Source organism: Charadrius vociferus, unplaced genomic scaffold (genome assembly GCF_000708025.1).
Source record: "Charadrius vociferus isolate BGI_N301 unplaced genomic scaffold, ASM70802v2 scaffold444, whole genome shotgun sequence".
In the NCBI taxonomy this organism is placed as follows: Eukaryota; Metazoa; Chordata; class Aves; order Charadriiformes; family Charadriidae; genus Charadrius; species Charadrius vociferus.
Genome location: NW_009648242.1, coordinates 1328854 through 1354312, shown reverse-complemented (window position 1 = coordinate 1354312; position 25459 = coordinate 1328854). Strand labels below are relative to the sequence as shown.

General features: G+C 41.3%; 1 protein-coding gene across 1 annotated transcript in view; it reads left to right on the top strand.

Moving 5' to 3' along the window:
• PHACTR1 (phosphatase and actin regulator 1) overlaps nucleotides 1–25459 on the top strand; it is a 310226-nt gene that overhangs the window by 182571 nt on the left and 102196 nt on the right. Inside the window, exon 3 of the mRNA XM_009884181.1 lies at nucleotides 580–744. Within this exon, the coding sequence (XP_009882483.1) occupies nucleotides 580–744 (165 nt within the window). The remainder of the gene's footprint in view (nucleotides 1–579; nucleotides 745–25459) is intronic.

Here is a 25459-nt window from a genome sequence, read left to right as displayed (position 1 = left end):
AGTGGGACTGGAAGGAACCTTCTGAATTTTTAGCACCTTTTCTGTCACTAGGAAATTCCTAACACAGCCCCTTTTGTAACCTCGGCAGTTCTAATGGACACAGTAATGATACTGGAGGGTTGTTACTTATCAGGGTAAATAGTAGTTCATGGAAATGTCTCTTTCCATTGCAAAGAAAGACTTGCAATATTTCTTTTAAGCAGTATTGCATCTTTTTTTTGAGCTTTCTCCTCCCCAATCTCTGTCACGCTTCCCCAGGAATGGCTGGCGGATGGACTGCCAGCCGTCTAGAACGATGGAGAACAATTTGTTAAAGATTGTAACTTTGCTATTGTAATAGTCCTTATTCCTGTTGAATCTGATTGTTAATACTGATCTTTACAGTAGATGATAGATTCCATCGAAAGGAAATAAAATAATGTTAAAATAATAAAGACTACAATTTTTTCCCCTTTTTTACTGTTCTCTGTAACCATGGAAAATTTTGACCATCTGTGTGGTTCTCTGATAATTTATTAAAGCATTTATTTTAAACCCCTCCCCCCCTTTTTTTTTCTTCTTTTCTTGCTGAAACTACAGCTGAGGAAGTGGAGAGACTGGCTGCAATGCGTTCAGATTCTCTAGTACCTGGGACTCACACACCTCCGATCAGAAGAAGAAGCAAATTTGCCACTCTCGGAAGGCTGTTTAAGCCATGGAAATGGAGGAAGAAGAAGAGTGAAAAATTTAAGCACACTTCAGCAGGTAATAGTCGCGGTTGGGTTGGTTTGTTGATCTGGAACTGTTTGGTCAACAAGACTAAAAAGGTATAGTGGAGGCCAAATTTATGTAAGTTTTAAAGGTTGTTGAAGCTTGGCTTGGAGATATTTCTCACATTCTAAGAGATCTTTAACTTTGTTAATAGCTTTTTCTTTAAAAAGGAACCCCCAAACAACACGTTGGGTGCACTGCAGTTAAAGCAGGAGCTCACCAAAGCTGCATATTCAGGTTTTGCTACTAGAGCTAAAGGGTAACCGAGAAGAAATCTTGTTACATTGATTTATCAGATTATGGGTAAAGGAAATGCCGGTATGAAAAGACAACACTAGTGGAGGATTTAGCCACATTCAAGCTCCTGCTAATAGAAGAGTGAGAAAGATACATGACAAAGGAGTTGACGTGTTGAGTAACTTCTGTAACCATAAATTATTTGTTCCATTGGGCAGAAAAGATGTCTCACTTGTTTTCTGAGAAAAACAAATCTCTCTTCCTGCCACACCCCTCCTTCTGCCATCGCTTTCTAACACTCCTGGTTTAAGACTTTTTAATTAAAAAATAATTGCAATGGCAAACTGCAAAAACATGTTTTTATATTGTAAATTGGTCTGTGCAAGAATATCAGATCCAGGCACTGATGCACATGGTGGAAGTTCGTACCTGGCGTGTTAGTTTCCAAGCTTTGTGATCTACTTAGAAGGTTTCTTTTCTTTGTTATTCCATGATGACTAATAATTATTGCATGTGGTTTTGCAAGTCTTGAGCCTGGATTGTCTGTGGGTAAACACGAATTTTCTTCTGATTTCTTATTGTTCTCACTAGAACTAGAAAGGAAGCAGTGAGGATCTTGCTTATTTAAGTGCCAGAAGAGGCTTGAGTTACAGCCCAGTTGCTCTCTGACCTGTTTATTGCACAGTGGAACCTTTCAGGCAGGACTTGACTGTACCTTCTGAAACCCCGAAGCCTGTACTCCTGAAAATGGCCCATAATTGCACGAAAAGTCTCATTTAGCCAAATGCAAAGTCTTGCATGAGGTTAAATGCAGAATAAGAGTTTTCAGGGTTCATACCCAAAGGTGCTCTTTACTGTATGCTGTTTAAGCTGCTCTCTGATTCATCAAGCAGAGACTAATGACCTGGAATAGATGGCTGTATTACTCTGGGTGATGATTGTATTTTTTGACTTGGCAGCTGAGAACTATTGTCATTAAAAATGACACGTTTCTGCAAAACAAAAGGCTTGTCTTCCATGTTCTGTATCATTCATATCCATAGTGCAGTGTAGCAGGATTTCCATGATAACCATCTAGCCCTTAGGGCTACAGGGATGCTGTGGTGACAACTACTTTGAAGCTAGTTCCAGCATGCTGGGTTAGCTGGTTACAGCTAGGAGGATAACCACAGCAGTTCAGCATGTACCATGGGTTGCCAAAGCCTGCCTAGTATTTATTTGCATAGTTTATCCAGCTCCAGGAGCTGGGGCTGAGCTGCATACTGCTGTGACTGATTAGTTTGAAGCTGGCTTGAATACGCTTGCATAGTCTACTCTGGGCATTACAAGAAGTGTTACTAGACGTGCCCCATTTACTGAAACATTTGGAAAGTACCCACAGATTAAAACCAGAGTAAAAACATGTATTTCCTTTTCTCAGAGGGGAAGGAAGCTTTAACCAGACATGCCATCAGATCTCCTCCCCTGGTAAGACCCTTCAGAGTCTGAAGAACTAATTTAAAAGCTGGGTCTCCAGGTTGCAGGGAATGTTTGTCGATTGCAGTACTGGGTTTGATCTCAGCTGAATCCAAAACCTTTAATTTTTTTTAGAATTTTCATTTCTAGCAAGCTAACAGTATCCTGCAGCTGCTCTGCAAAATTGGTATTCCTGTCAGCTCCCCTGCTACTAACTGCAGCAAAATTGACAAGGATGTCAAATTTGCTGAGCACCCTGCAGGAGGCACTGGGAGAGACTTACTTCTGGACTGTATCAGAGCTGGGGACCCCACACTTTCCATCATCCCTGCCTCTGGGGAACAGGAATCCACCAGGATCCTACCAGACTCCCCTGGCAATTCAGCAGCATTGGTTGAACCTAGTATGTGTAATAAAAAAAGATTTTGTGCTGGAAAACTAGCGTTTTTCTGTCAGCATTTGCATGGCCTCTCATCTAATACCTCTGATCTCACTGAGAAAATATATTTAATTTTTATAATAAATCAAAGGACAAGCTTATGAGATGGCATAATGAGAGCCAGCATGAAACTTCCTAATACACGCTTATTTTCTTCTAGTGCACTGATAAATGTGACGCTTGGAAAAAAAAAAAAACATTTCTTATTAGTGTCCTACAGGCATGCAACCAAGCTTTCCCACCTGCACAGAACATCAGTAATTATCAAAAAATAAATAGTAATACAAGTATTTTATTAGGCTCTTATTTGCTGCAACAATAGATTCAGTTATTTTAAATGTCGAAAACAGTATGGGTCAAAACACATGACCTTATCTGTTGAAGCTTCCTTTGAAATTAATGGGAGTTTTATTCTGGGAGAGGACTGGAAGAAAGAGAGAGTCAGGCTGATATTTAAGGTTGAAAGGTTGCCTTTTTCTTGAGATTTCCAAGTGCTAACATATTGTATCCATATCTTTATCAGACTAAAAGCTCTGAGTATTTATTCAGAGGTGAATGCTTTAGTTCATTGGTCAGTAGGCAAAAACCCCTTTTGGGTATTAGGAAAAGTTATTTTCTGACGCGTGATAATTGCATAAGATGAGATAGAAAATCTGTGATTTAATTGATTGAGGACCTTAACATTGTGCTTTTTATATATGGTTCCTTTCAGCACATCAATACTCATATCATGATGTTTGAGCATAACAGGTCCTCCGTCTTCATTATTGTGTTGTCACACTGACAAGCAGAAGGTGAAAATGATGCATGTGTTTCATATACTTTATAGGTTACATTGGTTCTGATATCTGTGTAGCGACTATGCAGAAGGGTTCAAAGCCTGACATTGCCTTGTGGCTGACTTAGTCATGAAGGTGAACGTCATGGTTTTTGATGCAGACATCTAAAGCCTTTGCCTTGCCGTTGGTCTGTCCATGAGCATCATCATTAGGTATTTTGTAGAGTGACCAGAACGGGTAGAAAAGATCACGCTATGGGGTGGTCTGTTGTTGCAGATGGTAAGTGCCAGATGAACCCACATCTGGGGTTTGATTTGAGCGGCCTCTTCTGCTGCAAGGTGGAGGATTAAGGAGGTTGTTCAGGACATGCACCATGAGTGACAGATGGGCTCCAGCTGTGGACAGGCTCAATCTCAGAGCAAAGGGGAGGGGAGATTATACTGTGTGAAGGATGCCAGTGTACCACAGCGGGACAAAAACCAACTTCATTCTCACTGTAATCCTGCTCCTGGACAGAAGTGAAGCTCCCTCCAGCACTGAGTGATCTTCAGTGTCAGGACTGCAAATCATTTTACGACAGAAGATCCTAATGAAAGTTCTTTGATGGATACCAAAATTCCCACAGTACAATATAAACACTCCTGACAGTGAAGTTACATGTACAGGGAGTTAGACAAAGAAATTAAACTCAGCCACAATGATCTTCGTGCTATAGTCAAAAGTGTGGTGCATTGTTTTTTTTAAACTCACCTAAAATTTCATCTTTCACGGAAAGCATAGAAACCTTTATTACCATGGAGGGCTGAGGACCCCTCACAGCAATGAACAGTATGATAAAGCTGACAACTCTAGCTTTGGGAGCACAGGCAAACTTCTAAATGGCAAGATTATGTCAGTTGATGAGACGGTTTCTCTTAACTGATAAAGAGCAGTCTCACTTATGGCAGAAGGAGCCAGAAAGAAAGGGTGAATTTTCTTTCCTTGACTGGATGCAGCTGGGATGGCTCCAGCAGGCTGCACAAGGTTTTTAAAGCCACACTGGGCTCTCTGGGAATCAGCAAAGCAGACAGCAAAAGAGAAAGCTGACTGTTCCTCAGTCTCCAGTTACCTTTGTAATTGTTTTTAATACCTTCATCTTGTTCTGCTCCCCTTGATATGAATTTGAAAACAGTTCCTGGGTGTGCTGCTGTTTTGTTGCAGTGCCGTACATGTGCTGGTGAAATGTCATTTCCTGGCGATGTTTTGGAGAAGGAGGTGCTTCTGAAATAAAGAAGCCTGGGGGAAGATAGGTTCTGGGCTTACTTATTATTGAAGGTTTTTATCACTGTATTTATCAAGAGCCAACTGCTTGCAGCCTTTCAGAAAAAAAAGTATTTCAGCTGCTTGCAGGAGTCTGAACAGGGGAAAAATGTCTTGTTTTGCCATTTCACATTTCTGGTGACCTTCATTTTAAAGAATTGGTGTGTCCGTCTTCCCCCATCCTTGCTCTCTGAGTTTCAGTGCTCAGGCAGAGTAGGAATCATGTAACTTGTGCTTGGAGGAAACTGGTTGTACTGAGAAGAGGAAAGCCGGAGAGGGTGAGAAATTAAGGGGTGTGCAGAAAACTCATTGTAAGTAGGAGAGGCAAAGGATTGAGCAGTGTTTGGGTTAGGTACATAGGCACCCTGTACAATAAGCAGAGGAAGTCCAGTGTCAGAAGGCGGCTCCACAGCAGCTCTATTGCTAAGTAGAGGGTTGTCTGAGACAGTCAGTCAGACTAAAGAGAGAAAAGGAAATCTGTTGAACTCAGGCTTTCCACTCCTCTTAGGTTCTTTGAAACCTCCCTTCATTCATGTACCATGTCCAACTCCTAGAAATACTTACAACTTTTTCCACAGGCCAGTGAGGATGGATGAGTCCTCCGGTGCCACAGCTGCCATCCCCCAAACCCATGGTTGAGCGAGCAAGCCATGTCCTGTTCTGTGGCCAATGAAGGACATGACAGTGACTTCCAAGCCTCGTGCTTGGGGTGCCCTCCTGAGAAGAGGGAAGTTGCTTCATTTACAGCTTCATTTGCTTAGTGTGAAATTGTAGAGGTTGATGTTCAGTAACCTGTCTCAAGGTGTACGGCTGGGGACTTTGTAAGGATAAAGACTGGGGCTGAACAAAGTAGACCTGGATATCAGAAGAGCCAAGAAGCAAATCAGTGTGAGCTGGGCGTCATCAGTTGGGTTGGGGAAGGTTGGATTGGGGGGATTAGGACTTTCAGGGCAGGTTCGTGGGTTGATCTTCTGGCCAGGGACCTTAGGACTCTTAATAGTTGACTGTACAGAGGATGACAGTCTTCTCTTGCTAGCAGTTACTCTGTTAAACTGAGGTAGCTGAGGTCTGCACTGAGGATCTAAAGATTAAAGCCCAATAGGGTAGACAGTGCCACAAATGGAGCATCTGGATTTTTTCAGTTCGCTTTTTTAGGGAGGGCATGCATGCTCTTCCATTTACTTTGATTCACATGAAAATTGTTTAAAGAAAATTAGGTGTGCTAAACCTAAATCCACTCATGAAACCTTTAGCAGCCCCAATCCCAGAATCTGCATTAAAACAGCCATTCATTTTATGCTATTTCTTTCACTTGCTAAGCCTCGGTGCTTTGGTTTTTCCAAGCAGAATTTTTTAAAAAGTGTTCTATGAAAATTCTTATGTCAATGTGTTTATATATGTTAAGTCTCCCAGTCAGCAGAGGGATTGTTTAAATTTGGCAACACTTACAGGCAAGGACTTTCAATGTTTCTGATGAATAACAAGAAGAAAACAAAATGTGGTAAATCTGTGCAATTAGAGGAACTGCTATTCATAAACCGTCCCCAGCTCATTTTATTCCTTTGCTGATTACTTCTAACTACAATAGGTAAATATTTTGAACTTTGCTTTCCAGAATATTCAAATTGGTAGAAATTCAGTAATGTGTTGCCAGTGCTGCTCTTAAACCTTCCAACTCCCTTCTGCTTTGCCAACGATTGCCTCTCATGTTTTCTAATGTAAAACTCTTGGGCTGTTAAACTGGTCATGCTGTTCGGGTGAGACCTTTGCTCGGGGAAGTTAAGGAGAAGCTGCAGACATGCCTGCCCTCACCTCTGCCTGTACTTTTGGGGAGGTGGTTTAGGGGGGAGAGATTTTGGGTATTTTTTCCAAATGCCTACCAGGTTATTGAAATCTATCCACAAAGGTCCTGTTTTCAGCCTGTACTTTGAAAGCAGTGGTTTTGTTTGGATCGTTGGCTAACAAGGATGATTGTGTTTTAAAGTACTTTATGGTCCCATTCTGTTCTCCTGAATTTTATTTAATAACAACTGTGATTCCATGTGAAAGGTATTAATATTTCAGTTGCCATTCCTCTTATACTTTCAGGCTGGACTGTCTCTAGGTTTAGGTATGGAGAACTGAGGTAATTATGGTTTTTCTTCATTCACCCTCTTATTCTGATGACTTGGAAGTGTAATTCTGAATCAGCGTTGAGAAAGAGAGCAAAGTCTCCCTTGCAGACCCTGCTGGATCTGAAGTTACCCTGAAGCCTGAAATACCCCATGTCCTGTTCTCATCCTTGATGAAGTTCATTTATGAGACTGTAAAACCTCTAGTAGCCCTTTCGATGTGAGACAGTGAGCTGGCAATACGGACACTGGTCCCAGCCAGGTATTTCTGCTGTGCTGAGGCAGCTCATAGAGCATTAATGCTGTGAGGAAAATCACCGATCATTCCCAAGATTGTGGGAGAAGAGAAGGAAGTGGCACTGATGGAAAGCTTAGTCCAGTCTTCCAAAAAGGAGCTCCAGTTTTGTAAAAACCCAGCAATACAACCACTTTTCAGAGTTAATCAGTGATTCTTTCTTCCCTGTTTTGTGGGTTTTTTTGAGGGACATGCAAATTGTCATTCCCTGGAGAAAAGCGCCATTTTGCTGGAACTTGGGCTGTTCATGAATGCACAGCGACTTAAGCAAATATTTTTATCTGAAGGAAATTCCAGAAAATAAGCACATTATATTTCAGTATATTCTAGATAAATGCTAGAAGAGTTCTTATTCAAATATACGTTTCCGTTTCAAATTTGAATTTGCTCTTAAAAAGCATAGCTAAAAATTTGAATTCCAAATATAAAATGACCTGGCAGGCGGGAAAACATTTATATTTTAAGTCTGCTGAAATATTACACTGCTTGAGCTCAAGAACTGAATAAAAAATTAAAATCCATTTTCAGTTTTATTTTTTGCATTGATCCAAAATTGCACACTGGATGTCTTATTAATTTTGGAAGTGAAAAAAAAATATATTTTAGGTTTAAATGCAGGTTGCCCATAGCTTGTCTTTGCATGCACTAACATTATCTTAATGTCTTTTGAGAAGCTGTCCCAAAGTTGCACCAGAATTCATGCAAAACTGTACCCAACTTTTAAAAAATTTAACCTTTTGCCTTTCTGTAGAGGGAGCAAAACTAGCCTGTGTGTCTACTGACTGCTCTGGAACTGAAAATCCACAGAGATTTTTAAACCCAGTGGTCCTTTGCAATCATGCGATTAGATAAACAGCCCAAAGCTTACGGTGGCAGAAGGCACTTTATAGCAAGGGAAAGCAGTGGGTGATGTTTGCTCCTTTATTGCTGGAATTATAAATTATCAGTGGTTTTAGATTTGTCGTTTTAAGAAGACTAAAAGAATCCAAATGCGTTTGGAAGCTGCAGATCTAATTTGTACGCAGAGGGCAGTTAAAGCAGTTGTCTAGTTGTATACTTGAACTGCCACCTGGAAGCCCCTGGTTCAAAAATGGGGGGTATAATCACGCCCCGAGGAGAGTGTATTCCACTACAAGAGCAGCATCGTTGTGTGTTCCTGAGATCGGCTGCAGAACATTTCCAGGGTTTAAGAAGTGGACTTTGCTTAGCTGGACTGAAAAATGCGTTTTGGGATCGTTCTAGCCCCGTGCCAGCTCTAATGGAACATGTGAGACGAGGCTCTTAAATGTGTCCCTTCTTACAGGAAAGGGATGTTTAATGAGGCTGTTTGCTTTTTATGCTAATTACATTTCCAGCTGCTGTGAAGATTATACGACGCTGCCCAAACTGTAATACTGTGACATAATTCTACAACAATGCATTCCTGTTAAAATAATATAATAATACAATTAATCCATTAGAGAATTTACAGCAAATTTTGAGGATTGAAAAATAGATGCTGTTAAGAGCATAAGCTTCTGCATGGTATATGGATTAGAGAACGACATTCATTGGAAAAGGTTTAAGAAGTGTTTACCAACAAATCAGCAATAATAGAATATCTGGTTGGGGAGAGAGAGAAGAGCGTGTTTGGAAGAAGCTCATTCTTGTGTAAAAAGATCGTTGTATACCCTCAGCTGCTATTGCTGTGACTGATGAATGTACAGGACTTCATCAGACTGGGGTCCTTACAGATTATTTTAGAATGCTTTCAGTTAACAACAAAATGCGTTGAAGCTGCTTTTTATTTTTAGATTGCATTTGAAGCATGGAAATTACTTAGTATTTCTCAGACTGTTGGCTTTCATTCTTCAGCTTTTTGCTGCCTTTTTTAAAGATGTGGGGGGAAAAAGCAACATTTCACAGCCATGAGACATCTGGTCTGTGATGAGAACAAAACCTGAGCGATAGTAGTCAGCTGCAGTGCCAGGTTATCCCAGTGACCCAAAAAAGCTGCAGGTCCTTTCTGGTGGGGTGCTGGCTGGTTGCAGGATCCTGCTTTTAAGCAACTCATGCCCCAGGTCATTCTTGTTATTCTATCAAAGCAACAGCCGTTGGATATTGCCATGCAAATTAGTCATCAGTCAGTAATCAATGTTATGCAGGTGCGTGTCTTGAGACCTGGTGGGATCCATCAGTGGCACCGCAGAGGCTGGGTGTTTCAGCTGGGGAAATCCGCTCGGTGACTCCACCAGTTCTTCTGCACTTTGGTCAGAGGTGGGCATGGTCCTCTTGCTCCCAGAACAACGGGGAGGAAAATCTCCCCTGCCTTTCAGAGGCTGCTGCCAGGTAGTTTCTGACGGCAAAATTTGTTAGATGCCTTCACTCAGAAGTGCTGTTGAGGAAGTTTTGTTCCTAGAATGCCATTTTGTGCTCTCTTGGTGTTTCCTGCAGGGGGAAATCCCTCGATTAAGCCCTACTGTATCAGTGACCCAATTGACATCTGACCCATGTTGTTACTGGGAAATGGATTGGTACGGTAATGTGAACATGCAGCCCAATGACTCTAATCTGATGGGATTTTTTAATCACAGTAGCTGCCCTTTATTTCCATGTCTGTGAACTGCATTAAAAAGGCACATACAGCTAGAGGTATAGGGTATTGGCAGCAGGGATGAGAAACCCAGGTCCTCAGGGATCTGAAACACAAATGACAGTCATCCAGACAAAACCATTAGCTTTATGAGCTCTTTCCAGGGCTGCTGGGGCTAATATGTTGAGGAATAATAAATAGTTGCTAGAAAGAGAGACTGAATTGCCCTGTGTACAGAGGTTTAATAGGAAAAATCAGGTTATGGATAGGGAATCAAAGATAGCTTGATGAAAAATAGTTTCTTAGAAATCTTGGTCTAAGTCTTGTTTATACTGGGGCTTGTTTATACATTGTAACTTGAATTATTTAAACCATAAATAGGAAACAGATTAGTTATATCACCATAAACCCTTGGGTGGATGTTTATTCAGTTCATAAACTCTTTCATTTTATTTTAATTCATTAAGGCCAATTCAGTTCTGAATTAAAATGTCCGTGCAAGTCTTTAATGTGGCATTGGTGATCTTCCTTGAATCACTTAATTCAGATTTCTTTTCCTGAGCACCCCTGTAAGTAGCCGCAGGAGCAGTGCAGGAAAGAGTCGATCAGGTAACTACCTTAGCTGCCACAAGAGATGGGATCTAGAGGCTCTGGTCAGTGGGAGCTACACGGGGCTACTTGGACTGACTCAAGGGACTGGGCAAAAGAAGCCCAAGGTGGTGATTACAGCATTTAGCAAAGAGAGAAAGCTGGTGTTGCTCTCTTCCAAATTCTGCTGCTAACCCATCCCAGTCTTGTTGCGAACGATGCCTATAGATTATTACGCTCCAGGTTTTGCAGGACTCAATTGCAATTTCACCAGGTCTCAATCTGTCCATGTGTATGGTTTCTTCAGAGCTGCAGCTCACTAGGCAAAGCCATTCAGAGAGAACCTTGGATTCTGGTAATAAAAAGGATGATGAAAAACCCTGTGTGACTGTAGAAGAAAGTCTTGGAAACCAAAAGCATGGGAAAAAAATCTCAAATTCTTATTAGAAATTAAACTCACTATTTTGAAGAAAGTTACAGATTTTCTGAATATTTATAATTTGAGTTATTGATACCAATTACATTTTCAGAGGAATGTTTCAGTTCCATAGTATGGTCTCTGTATAAAGAAGACTGGATTAGTTAAAAATAAGACTTATTTTGGCTTCCATTTATTTGTATAGGCTGAAGATATAATACTATTTGCTGTTAACTGCATCTGAGTTGTTTATTATCTACGGGATGTCCCACACTTTTAGATAGAATAATGGTAGAATAGATTATAATGCTGAGTATCACTCACCATTCCTTTTGTTCTTGCTGGAGTAGCAAGTACATGTTTCTAGGCTGAAAAATGGAATATCTCAGTCTCTTATTTTGCAGCTGAATATGTGCGTGTAGATTTTTGAAGGAACAGACCTTAGTTCCTCTTAAAAAGGTTTTAATTTGATAATTAACACTCTTGGTCCTTTATATCTTCAGAGCTCTCTATATATACATCTCTCCAAGTTAATCAGGCAATCACAAGCAATTCTGTTTATCAAAACAGACAGTAAAAATCATCCATTTGCTGTGATGAATGATACTTTTTTAACTTAACCAACAGCATTATTTGCCTAATTTTAAAAGAGACATTATTAAGGAATTTACATTTGCCACTAGCCACTGATAGAGCCTGAAAACGCCGATCCCTCGTGTCCCTGTGTTTTGCAGGAAGCTCGTGGTCTCCATGTGCTTTTCATTAATTCCATAGTTGAAAGTAAGACGGGGCTGGCAGCTGACCGCACATAGATAAGCAGTACTCTGAGGAAGGTCCAAAGAGTACCCAGAAATGCTGCTGCCTGAAGGAGATGGCGTGTATTTGTGCTGAAAATGGTTGACAACGGGTTTGACTTTTTTCTCCTGCTGAAGCTGGTGAATTCTCCCCCTGTCTTCACTGGGCACAGGGTGCCTGGCAGGCAGTTGCTGAATACCAAAGGCCTTTGCCTGCTGAAGCTGGTGAATTCTCTCCCTGTCTTCACTGGGCACAGGGTGCCTGGCAGGCAGTTGCTGAATACCAAAGGCCTTTGCTCACACCGACAGGCAACAAAGGCTTCTGCCAGCTGCACAATCTCCCTTCTGAGGTGCTTTGTTCCCAAAAGACGACCACAGGACTCAGTGGGTGCTGAGCTCTTTGCATTCGTAAGCTTTGTGTCTGCAGGGCAGAATGTTTCCAGGATGTGCACATGTACTCAAAACACACCCTTGCAGCCTTTTATTTTTAAGTTCTGCCTCAAGATACTTTGAAGCCCATGAATTTTCTACCACCATCATCAAGAATCAATACTGCATTTACACTTCTATGCTGGCAGTTAAATTTTCAAAACTGTGCACGTACCTCTAATAGCCTGTGTGCCTTATGGGCCTGATCGAAAGCCCCGTAAAAATGATCGTTGGATTCTCTCTGGTTTTCATGGGCATAGGATCATGACTGTATTAAGTAGTCATAGTAGCATTCCTCTCAATTTTGTATCCAATGAGAAAATATGCTATAGGTAGGTTAAACATCATTTAAAAAAAAGATGTAGTTAGCCGTGAGTGAAACATTCAGATGGCATTTGGACTAAAGTTTAAATATGCCTGAGTGGTGGTGGGTTTTTTCACCAGCTAGTGGCTTCTTGTACATCATGTCCTGTGCAGAATTTTAGTTTATAGTTGTGGGAGAAACAGCTCGATTATTCCATGAGCAACAGAACTTATGAAACCCAGTTTTTGTATGGGTTGCTCCTTCCTGGACCTTTTGCTGTTTGATCATGAGGCTAGGAATGGCAATTTGGATCCATTTTCTCTAAACAGCCTCCTAGTTTCTCTGAACTTTAGAATCATAACAAATTTATGGTCTGGCTGCCAAAGTTGGAAGAGGTAGTGAAGTTGTCAGCTAGGGCAGAGAAAGACAAGAAAGACACTACTGCTGCTAGAAATACACAGGAATGGATGGGAGAAAACAGGCATTGGCTGGCTGGTACAGGAAAGGGTACCTTGGCCGCTCTGGTTTTGGACTGGGCGATGAGTTTGGGAGAGTGGCAACACACCTGGCATCCTTTTACAACTTCAGTTTTGACTCAAAAATATGTGTAACACCTCTCATCAAATGTACTTCTGTAAGGAACAGGACAGGGAACTGCTGAGAAATTGTCTATGCAAATAATTTGGGGTTTTATGACCAGTGGAGAATCCTTGTGTGTCCTCACCCTTTCGTTTGCTTTGTAAAGGAGGTAGGAAGGAGAAGCTATTATCGACATGGCAGTATTTGGAGGACAGGAATTAGACATTAGTAACATTTAACAAAGAATGTATTTGCCTGTATCTAATTGTATTATAGTTACAGTCTTTTTACTGGAACAGCTGAGAATGCAAGAAGCTTTTTTCTCCCTTTTTTAAAGCTGGAAAACCTTTGTTAGCTGCACTCCAAAGAGAACCCCATGCTACAGTGGCGTAGGGGAGGGCGACAAGTCAAAACAAGAAGAGAAAAGAAAAGGCAGAGTCATGGTAGCCACTTCTGGAGGTGCAGTGGCAAACCTGAGTGCATTAGCGCTGTCCTGTTGAGCACTTCAGTGCCCCTTGCAGTGTGGTGGAGCTCTGCGCCACCTCACAACTCAGGTTGTAAAGCACTTGGGACATAGGCATGAATGGCGCTCAGCAGGCATTTGTAGGGTTTGGATCAGACCCCTGAGAGAGTGACAAAGAAGGAGGTTTCTCTGCAGACAAATAAACGTGGAATTGTTGTGGGAGTTTCATGTGTTCCCGTGAAGCATGGCGAGAGGGCAGATGTCAGCCAGGGTGGAACAGAGGCACAAGAACTTACTCATTTCTTCTGATTTTTCCCATTGATCTTGAGATTTGTAAAGAGGCTGGGCAACGGCATCTGGAACTATTTGTGTGATACCCCTTGCTTACTGATAAGTGAAAATGGATTTCCTCAGTCTTCCAGCAGCTTTCATAAGGGGTCAGGCTTTGGCCGTCCTCATCCTGGTTATCTGGGACAATATCTCGGGAAATGGTTATATTTTTATGGTTTTATGGTTTATTTTCAATAACTCACAGCCTGTCCTGTTGGGCCACGAAGTGCACAAAATCAGTCAAGATCTAAAATTCTGAATGCTACAAATAGATGGCATTTTGCAATATTTGATCCTAGTAGGGCACAAACCTCAGTAATTGCTCTTTGGATCGTGTCTCATTCAGCCCTTGAATTAATAGTATTGAAAATTTCATGTGAGTGCCTTAGTTTGGAATGAACAGCAGCAAAGGTGAGGTGTATCTTGATTGTAGAATAAATAACTGGTCTACTTGTTTTTCACAAGGAATGTGAATGCCAACCATAACCTCTGCCAGTTGTAAATCCCCTGCCACTGCACAGATGTTGTGTTCTCTGATGATGATCTGATAATTGAAAGACTCTGTAAATCTTTTCTGGCTTTTATTTACTTATTAACTAGAGGGTAATTGTAATTGTTTATCTCTGTAATCTCATTCAGCTTTTGCTACAGCTGCTTTTTTCCTCTGACTGGGAGTAATTCATATATGAAGAGCTCTTAGACCACCACCATCGCCGGGAACGGGTGTACTGTGGTGGCCTCACTCCATCCTAAAAGGGGAGCTTGATGCTGTGCGAATGGTTTTCTTCCTCCATAATGTGATAATTCACTGCAGTATGCACTGACCTCTGCTAGGATCTCATCCTTGTTGCATCTGTCTCTCTGTAGAGGTATAGGAGTGGAAGGTTGGATATGAGTCCCTACTACATGTGCTTACGGTATTTCTTGGTGTATGTATGCACCACCATACAGCGTATGTCTTGACAGTTCGCAGAACCTAGTTCCGGACAAAAGTGAAGATAATTACAGAAAATCCATGTACGTTGGTTTATAAAATAAAAGAATGCAATCAGCAACAGCTACTCTTCTTAATTAGGGATGGTTCTAAACTGGCCCTACAGTCAATCAGGCATCCATTGTTGGTCTCCATGACACAGGAGTCTATCACGTTGGCAGGACTGATGCAGGAGCTCTAGCATGTATACTCATCCCTTGTAGTAACCAAGTGCATATACTATCTTTTATTTAGATGTGCTGTTTACGCCCCAGAAAGCTTGTAGTTTGGAATGGCTACCTCTAAATATTGATGTTGACTTTTTGCATCTGAATCTACAAAGGCATTGTGCTGAAATGAGAGGGCAGTGATGCTGTGGCATTTCTGGCATTAATGTGCAGACAACATTCCTGCAGGCTAAAATGCACTGCAAGTAGCTGACAAAACCAATCAAAATCCCCCCATTTGTTAGTCTAGCAGATTAGTCCATTTTCTTATTTCACTGGGAGGGTTGTGAGACTGCCTTAACTCAGCTGCCCTCGTTTGAGCGGCATTTAGATCAAGGCCAGTCTCAGCTGTGTCATAGTGTAGCACCTTCTGAACTCATACAGCCGAGATTGAATCGGTGCCATAGAATTAACAAATTTAAAGCTAATTCACGTTTTGGTCAAGATGTTTTAATTTGGATTCTTGCATCTGTTGAGAGGGAGTTTGCTGAGGTCCTCTTGCAGAAGGTCATGAGCCAGCCCCCAACCACTACCTCCCACCTGATGGGAACCATTGACAGCACCCCATGGGTTGTCCCACCTGCTGGGACCTGAACCTGAGTTTCCAAAGGACCTGAGCTCCTGCTGCCAATGAAGAGTTAGCAATATTACTATTTCTTGTCTTCTGGCACTGGTTCGCTTGCTGAATTGAGTTGGCTCTGAGCTCTTCAGGGTAGTCATGACATCTTCCTCCTGATCGTCAAAATGACCACTGAGAAAAAGAAGTTGCATTTGACCAGGATCTTCAGGATTTATCTCTGGAATTATGTGCCCTGAAAGTGGCTTTTGTGTGTGGTATCTGTTGTCTTGGTAACATGATTTCATCAAGGAAATACAGTGTGTATTTGAGCACCCTTGGTACCCCGCGCTGCAGTATGAGTTATATTGGTCTGTCTGTTTTCTTTCTTTACATCCCTAGAAGGGGGAATCATAAAAGCGAACGCTGTGAATACACAGGATAGAAAAGCCACAGGGGAAGAGAGCTGAGATGCTCCCCTTCTGTGCTAATTGAAAATATGCCAAATCATAGTTCACTGCACAGATAAACGAGAGAAACAGAAGACTGGCTTTGAGGATTGTGCTATCTAATAAAACCCAGCAGTATCTCCAGAAGAGCAAAGCTCTCTCTTAGCCAGTGTTAGAGCAAACATGGTACCAGTATGTATATTATGAATAAATTGGTGTGCATACTTGGTCTGAAACTCCCTGTAGATTAAGATGAACAAAGTGATAGCTATTCCAAGCACATGTGACAAGGTATGGGCTAAGTGAAGTACTTCTGCTGCTGGTCTAATGATGTCTCTTGTGCTGCAAAGAAGCTGGATAAAAAGAAGGCTAATAGTCAGGAGCCCTAGATCCATATTATAGTTGATTTGTAGCAAGTAGGGTAGAGTCTCCCTATTCATGTAACACCTGCTAGTTCTGTACAACCTTTATGTATATATGCTTATGTCCTACTTTTTCCCCTAGAATCTATACATGTGTTTGAGCACTGTCCCTCACTGCATTCCCTCCCCGCAGTGGATGATGTAGGGCACTTTTTTGTCTGTTAAACTCAGTGGTAAAATCTCATCACCTTCAGTGACAACAGGCCTGACCCTATGTAAAAATGTGGTGAAGGCAGGAGGCTTTCTTCTGCATATCTAGGGCGCTCTAGTTTGTGAGAAGACCATTTTATATAATGCTTTCAAGGAAAGAAGAACACAAAAAACGCACGCACATTTATTAGAGGAGATAACTGTGGAACAAAATTACATTGTTGAATAACAAAGTGGAAATTGTTTACTAAATGCTGATTTCTGGGTCATCATTTGCTTAATTTTTCCTCTCTTGCTTTGCTTGAATAATGAAAATGCATTGGTCCCATTAGTCTCCAGACAATCTTTAGTCATTTCCATTTGTTAGTCGCTCATGTGAGTGTTTCCCAAATTTTTTTGAAGTGGGACTACCTCTGTGTAGGAAGAGAGTCTCAAGAGCCACCTCTCATCCTGTTCCTGACTCTGTGGCATCCCCATGGTAATAGAACCAACTGCTTATGTGGAAAAGTAATATGAGGAAACCACTGAGGCAATTTTGGCTGTCTCTTAATGAAATGTAACAGCTGGAAATCAGGAAAAGCACGAGCATCATGGGACCAATCAGCCCTCTGTGGAGAAGCAGCAAGTGCTGTGTAAACCACAATCAGTGTATCTCTGACGAGAGCAGTGCTGTACTGAGTGGGTAGCTAATACTACGGTGGAATGCTTAAATCCAAACACCACTTTAATTAAATTTCACTAAGTATTAGACCTAGGATATATAAATTAAGCAGTCGGCAAGATTTTAAAAAATTGGAACCAGTGCTGGACTGACGTGAGCACACTGACCTGTGTCTTCTTGCCATCTGCCTGAGATCATTGTCGTGCCTTAGGATATCCTGTCCAGCCAGCAGTCCACTGTATTTTACTAAAACCTGGGCTGTTTTCCATTCTTTCAGCACTGTCTGCTTTGAGATTGCTTAAAGTGTACCCCTAGAGGATTTTGTTTCGTTTTTCTATACTCCATATCATGGGAAAATCCGTAAGTCAGCAGCTTCCTCAACGCAATGCAAGTTGAGTCTCCAGTTCTTCCTGCCAGAGGTGCCCCAGACAGATGTCGATGGTATTCTGTTCAGTGCAGGCATAGACAGCAGGAGAAGACCTTACCCATGGCGGGAACCGAGCACGCGCAAGAGACATGGAGTGGTTCATCACTTGCATTGCAGCCCTTTTACATCAGGAAAAATGGCTACAGAAGTCCTGTATCTGCCCAGAGAATAACTCCCATGGTGAATAAACTGTAAGAGACAACCAGCAGGGCCTCGTCCAAAGCTGTGCATGCAAGCACTTGCCTTTGGTACCTCAGGCAGGTGGCCAGGCCAGGCCTTGGCTCACAGCATTTTCTCAGCTTGTCTTCTGTCCTGCAGCCCAGTGGGCAGGCTAGGAGAGCGTAAAGACGGCACAGAGTGCCTTGAAGTCATGCTAGCCACAGAGCAGTGCTAGGCTAAGGTTTCGCTTAATTTTATTTTGCAAGGTCCTTTATGAGAGCTATGTGTGATCTTTCCCATTTTTTTAAATAGCACCAGTGCCATCTGGATAATACAAAGCAGCAAATAACAATTGACTTTGGCTTACATAAGACCAAGTTGCACTTTGCTTTATGTCTTTATTCCAAATATCTCAGGTCAAATTTTGCTTGCAGTTATGTCTAGGTATTTCCTGTTAAATCCATCAGGTTGGGTAACACTGGCATTGTAAATAGAAGCATTCATTTTGCCCCAAACTACATTGTTCCTCCAGCCCATTTTAGCCTGTTCAGTTACATGTCTTTTAATTGTCAGGCTGACTCCTAAATTGAAGTGAACCTGTGCTCAGTGCTTGAAGGTAAGAAGCGTGGGGCAGACCATAAAGAAAGGTAGCGGCTGAATCAAGACAACAGGAAGATAAACAAATCATGAATAGATATCTACTGTGTATTTGTGTGATTATTGCATACTTACACATGCTCCCGTGCACTCGTTCTTACTTGCCTCTTTCTGGTTTTAAAAACCTAGTAAAAAATGCGTATACTGAAGATTTGTAGCTCATAAACTGTATTTTGGTGCCACATGCTAGGTGTGGGTAGATGTGAGCAATTACTCTATGAAGTTAAGTGTATTAAGAAACATTTAATCACTCAAGGAGTGAACCATCCAGAGCAGCTTACTCAAGGGCACTATATATATATATATATAAAAATAAAGATATATATAAAAAAGATACTGCATAGCTCAGTAAGCTGGAACAAGTTGGACAGGCATAAAATGGTGTCTGTTCTAGTTCTTACTACCCATGTTTTATTTTAATTTGTTATTTTTGCTATATAATTTAAAAGCTATTCCTGTTCTTGGCCATTTGTGGAACCATTTTAGTCTTGGTTATGTAAACACATGCATATTTTATATTACTTTTAAATTGAATTTATGGATTGGATGTCACTGAGTAGAAGTTAAGGCAATGGAGCACATAATTGTAGTAGGTTTCCGTTGTCAGCTTCTTCTAGCTTTCAGATGAGACATGAGCAATTTAGAGTCTTTTTTCTTATTGATTATTGCTCCCCAAAAATATAGACAATGTGAAGTCTCCAACAAGTAAAAGATTTTGCTAGATTCGCAGGGCTCCTAGTGATATAGAAACAGATTTAACAATAACAATAACGAGATATAAAGTGTTTGTGTAGTATCTGGGCCCTTGTAAGAAAGCGCCTAATTCTTCCAGTCTCCTCATATTTCAGTATTTCAGCAGGGATGCTGCCTTTCCTCCAGCTGTGTATTAGTGTGCACAGGCATATGCTCTTTCCTCTTCTCTAGGATATTGTCAAAGCCCATCAGGAGTTTCAGATGCACAAATCCGGTTGGAATTAATTGCAGCTGAAATGCTTACTGGCCAGGAAGCTAAGGAGCAGTGAAAATTTTCACCACAATTCCTGGTATTTTGCGTTTCTGGATGTTGCTTCACGCGGCAGCGTTCGGAGGTGCCCAGCACACTCCCAGGCATTTTCGAGTGTTACCGAGTGACGTGCCAGGGCAATGCAGATGAATTGGGTTGTGAATGACTTCAGACCTTCATGGGAACATTCATGTAGGTGAAACCACACAAACAGGGTCTGACAGAATAGCTTGTCAGACTTGCACACTGCTTTAAGCTTAAGGAAGCTCCATAACATGGAGCGGCACGGTGGAAATGGAGGAAATCCGTGGAAAAGAGTCAGTATAAAAAAACAGGCAGGCACCATTTTCAGTCCTGCCAGCACCAATCCGTTCCAGAGACAGAAAAGAAACTTGCGCGCTGAATGGTGGCATCCTGGGAAATGTAAACCCTGATAAACCTATTTTAGTGGGTCTCGGATGTTTTGCTGATGCGTGCATGTTTACGTGTCCCGCTTCTGCTGGCTACTGGGTGCTGCTTACGGCAGCCGGCCAGTTTGAAGCCGTTCTGTCTGTAGTGAAGCTGTCACTATCTAAACCTCTGCCCGATGACTCCAAGGAAGGGAATAAATTAACAGTCTGCCATTGCCTCAGTGAGCGCAAAAGTAGACAGGATTTTGGGAGCTGCCACCCCTTTGGCAAGTTTAACATTCAGACTGCTTTCCTGTTTGAGAATAGCCACTCTTAAAAATTATACCCCTAGCTGTGGTTTTGTGGCATCAGTTTTTAGAGGTATATGGTGTAGATATAATTAATTAGATGACAGCAGTGCTAATGAAGTGCTTTTGAAATTCTTGGAGAGCTTCATCTGTGACAGTTTTGGTCCAAGTCATAGGTGTACCAAGTGTACCTGAACCTCTGTCAAATGTATGAAGATGAGAATAGATAAATTTGATGCTCCATCTAAAAAATCATCATGATTTTGCTGAGTTGGGTTTATAACAATGCTAACAAAACACTGTCAGGGTTTCAAACATTTTAACAGGGATTTTATATTTGTCATGTCCGTTCCCTACTCTGTTCCACTTAATTACAGGAGAGTAAAGTGGAAATACTGTCTTTGTTTACATCTCCGTGTCCTGCTTGAGAATAAAGGGATTGCTTTGGTGTACTGAGAGCAGTATCTGACCGACAGTGGCTGTAATACCATCTGCTAATTAGAGGATTTGGCAAAATAATTGCAATTTTCTACTTAAATTAGAAAAGTACTCTTAGTAGAATCTGTGATTCTTCTGCAGCTTGGGGGTTATATAGAAAGCTTGCATCAGGACAGGTAAATAACTGCTTGTTAACAAAACAGGCTGACATCAGAGAGACAAAAGCCACAGTTCTTTATAAGAAAACCCAACACTCTTCTCACCTGGGAGACTCTCTCTACCTGGGTGTACACACACCTCACAACTCTTACCTGTTAACTGTGTTATTTTAACATTAGTCAATAGTATTCCACAGCACAGCAGCAGTAGGGTTGTTTGAGAAAAGGACAAAACACATTATTGCAGCATTTTATGAAGAACAGCAGGAGATCACAAGCCACTTAAGTTTCCATGCCACAGAAATATGATTATGTATTTATAAAGATTAATTTTTAATAACGCTGTTAGCTACAAATGTGCCTAGACCACGTTTGGGTACAAATATTCCTTGAACTCTGGTGAAGTTCACATCTAAATTCAGAACAATGAAATATGTACAATATTTCAACTAGGTCTGTAATGTACAAAAATGTTGGATATTCAGTGACCATGAAGTTTTCATACCTGATTGAATATTACTGGAACTTTTAGTGCTTGTGTTACAACTATGCCTATCATTCATTTCTTTTGATGTATAGTCAGGATAATGCTGATGTTGCAAAGAAAATTGCAGTCCTATCGTTTTCTTTATGTGTGTAACTCATGACAGTGCAGAAAGTGGTATTGAACAAACCTGAAAAACAAATACTTATAAATTCATATACTGAGCGTTATCCATCTAAGCATATTTTCAGATAAATGCATTAGAATCTGGAGACGGAAAACATAGCAGCAATACCAGGGTTGGAGTTTGCAATATGTTAAGCTAAGCTTCTGCTGAAGCTGATGTGCATTTACATATTAAAACTGCTCTGAATCTTGTGTGGAGAAACCTCCATGAAATTCAGAGCCAGGAGCACCAGCCTTGCAGAACTGGCCTTTCTCAAAGAATAAATTAACTGGGAAAACTGTTACGATCAGTGGACACTGCTCCCTCTTGCTGTTTATTTTTAAGTGAAAGCCCTTTGTGAGGACTTTTCATTAATAAAGTCTTATGCTTCAGATGTCTTTTCTCCATGTAAGTTGTTGGTTTGGGATGGGCAGCCTGGCTCAAATCACTGTTTTTTCAGGCTCCTGGTGGGAGCTTGGACAAGCCATGCTCAGTAGCAGCTGTCCCGCACACAGCTGCTATAGTTGAAGCCATAAAGACAGGTGTTAAAATGTTCTCTTTTTCTATATGGGTTAATCTTTTCTATATAATATTTTCATAGGTACGAAGTATATACTGCGTAGTATTAGACATTTTTCAAACGAGATACTTCAGAGCAAAGCTATTGGGAGAGCTCAGACAGAGACTTAAGTGGAGCAAAGTTGGAGGGTGAGGGGAAAAGCGTTTCTGCACCGAGGAAAAGCATTTGATCCAATCCTATCGATAGGTTTTGACATTATTTTGGTGTTACAACTGGCATAGGAACTTACCTGACACTAGGTTATATGTGACTGACACAGACAGCCTAGTCTGTAAACTTGGGAGTTTTGTGCAGAACATGCTATCAGTTGGCTGCCATTTCCAAGACTATTTGCACAATGTTATTGCAGCCTGGAGGAAAAAACCTGAGATATGTTTATGTAGTAAGTTGTACTCAGTAAGACAGGCAGGACTAATACCAATATGGGATGAAGAGGATTCAGAGGTTATAATGCAAGATCCTCCCCGGTTTTGCCAGGTTTGTTATAGCTCATCTATGCAGTAGGTTCCTCAGTAGGTACCTCAGCTGAGCAAACGTCAGCCTCTGTGTTATAAAGAGGGACTCGCTTTTAGTGTTTTATTTTAGCTTTAATGATGTTATTTGTCAGAAAGCATGTGGCTGGCCATATCAGAATATCTAATCTCATATACATTTCTGGAATAAATTTTGTATCTGCAGTCATTTTGCGGGACACAGCAAATCCAGTAGCAGTAAGGTGAATTTCAGGTAAAGCAAAGACTTCAGAAAATTCTTTCTGCTGTTTAGTTTTGTTTCCAAAACTTCTGCCTCTGCTCTGCTACTTCCTCAGCACAGCTGGCTGGGCTCCCTGACTCTGCCTATCTCTGTCGTTAAATTCTGCTTTATAAAAGCACTGGAAAACTGAAGTTCAGGTGCCTCCATTCTGATTCCTCTGAGGTGGCTGGAGCATTGAACTGCTTATGGCAAGTATCATCTAAGCCTACCCTGTTCTACTCACCTGTATCTTTAAGTAATTTATAATGAGCAGAAAATAAATAGCACCTTGTGTGATTGACTGACCATCCTTTAACCTACTGTCCTAATGCGTATTTTCCCAAAGCAGAAGCACAAGCACAGATTTATTACTTTAGCGTTAAAATTTAGCATACCTAACTTTCATAAATACTAGTCTGGAAAAACATCTCTGAATTTAATTTTGAATTTATTTCAGTCATGCATATCTGCCTGTTGGCATTTTCTTTTCATAAATATTTGCACAATCAAGTTTTACTCATGTGATTACCCATAAAAAGCAGTTAGCTGGCTGGCTGCATGACGTGTCCATATTTTTATATTGGAAGAGATGATTGAAGTAACATAAATGGACAGGGTTTACCAAATCCTATCACCAGAGCCTTAGCCCGATCAAACAAAGATCTAATCCTCACCTAATATAATGTGGGCTATTTGAAACAAAATTAAGTTTTAACTGTATACTACCAACATAATTAGTAGCTCAGCCTCATTTTTGTAATGGCCCCTTTGGTAATGATAGCGTGACCCACCAACATTTGGCTGGTGGGACCAACCACAACTGACTGCACCAGCTCAGACTGTCCAACACAGGTATGCACTGCTCTGGGTCAGTTCCTGCATGATTTACCTGAAGAGAGAATTAAGACAGTGGTGGAATGAGAAAGGCTTATTGAGCTCCAGTCACACCAGTTCAAGAATGTTAGACTGCTTCTGTAAATTTATTTAAAGATAAGTGTGCATATTTTGTTTGCTGTGTTTGAATATATAGGAAATATATGGAAGCTGTAGAAATAACTCTTAACAGCGACAAGCAAGACTTTCTAAATCACTGGAGATATTTTTATTGCGATTTTCCAGATACATTTTCTTTTGCAGGTTTTAGCTAGGCAGTACATGATAAGTGTACAGCTTTCTGTGTTTAAGAAGTGCTCAGCACACAATATAGCTCTTGAGAAACCATTCATCTTAAACAGATTTATTTCATGTAGATGAAATTCAGCGAGGAAATCTCCCTCGGGTGCCTACGTTAGTCATTAATATTGCTAGTTCGTAAGGGAGCCCAGGAGAGCAGTAAATGAGAAGAGCAGTCAAAGCCAGAGCTGGGACCCTGCTAGTGGCAAACAGAGGGTGGTCAGGACACCGCACACCTCCTCCTATGTAGTCTGAAAGCTCTCCTTCCTCTTAAGCTGAGCTCGGTTATTCTGATGCATAAGGAAAAGGTGGTGGTCTAGAGTGTATTTGTTTGCTCCCAGGCTGAGCTCTGGTCAGGAGATCCTACCCACACCCACACAAAGCAGTAAAAGGGCTCCTTTCCCTGTCATTTGCCTCTTTCTGAAGGGTTTTCACTGTCTAGCCCTTACAGTCACACAACTACTTAGATTTGCAGCTAAAGTTCAGTTTGGGCAGAAATAGCAGCAAGGGGTGGGACTTACTTCTGAATTTTGTTCACCATTGTACTTTGAAGTTGATTAAAGTTGGGGTGATGACTAAGCAGCTGGGCTGGGAATCAGAAAACCCGGTTATGCTCTGAGCTCTTCTGCCGATCTGCTGTGTGATGCAGAGGGCCTCTTCGTTTCTGCAGGTCTCCGGGCATGCAGACTGCCTGGCGTAGGCAGCAGCTTTACTGTATTGATTATCTGTGGCATATTGTCTTGGGACTGCACACTTACTGCTTCTAAAGTCATGTACTATATCTGGTTGGAGATCCCCATGCCATCCCCAAGCCTTCTCCTTATCCTTTCTGACCTGTCAGGATTTGTTAAGTAAACCTTGCTCCTCAGCCTTGCTACCCTGAACGTAACCATAAGCCTTCGCCCAGACCTGCCCTACAACTGAAAACAGCCAGGTAACCTCCCCTGTCAAAACTACAGAACTTGGTAAAGCTCTGTGGAAGCTGGTTAAGCTCTGGTTAAGTTGCTCAGTCACAGAGCAGCTCTTTGAAGGCCCAAGGGCTTCTCCATGCTGGAATTACTATTGGTAAAGAAACTGGCTGTGGGCAGCTGGCTATAAAATACATGAAAAACATGGCCCGTTAAATCAGAATTTATTTCTACTCGGTCCCATTTATAAGTAATTTAAATAGAGATTTTTTTAAACTGAAAATTTATGTCAAAATATGAGTATAAAATCTATTAAGACTAAAATATTTGGCATGATGACATTCAGGGCTTGTGCCCCGGACAGAAAGAGTGGAGAAGCACACAGGCTCTGGGAACCTTGTCAGCAAAACAACTCGGTTAACTTCCCCCAGCCCAGTTTTATTAGTAAGGGATATGAAAGGTCAAGCGAATTTCTTGTAACACCCTAGTTATGCTATTTATTCTAAGTAGTCTATTCTCTACCATTAAAGTAGCTTTAATGCAATTAAATTCAGACAGTTATCTGCAACCCACCTCTCTTTTCATATGCCTGCTAAG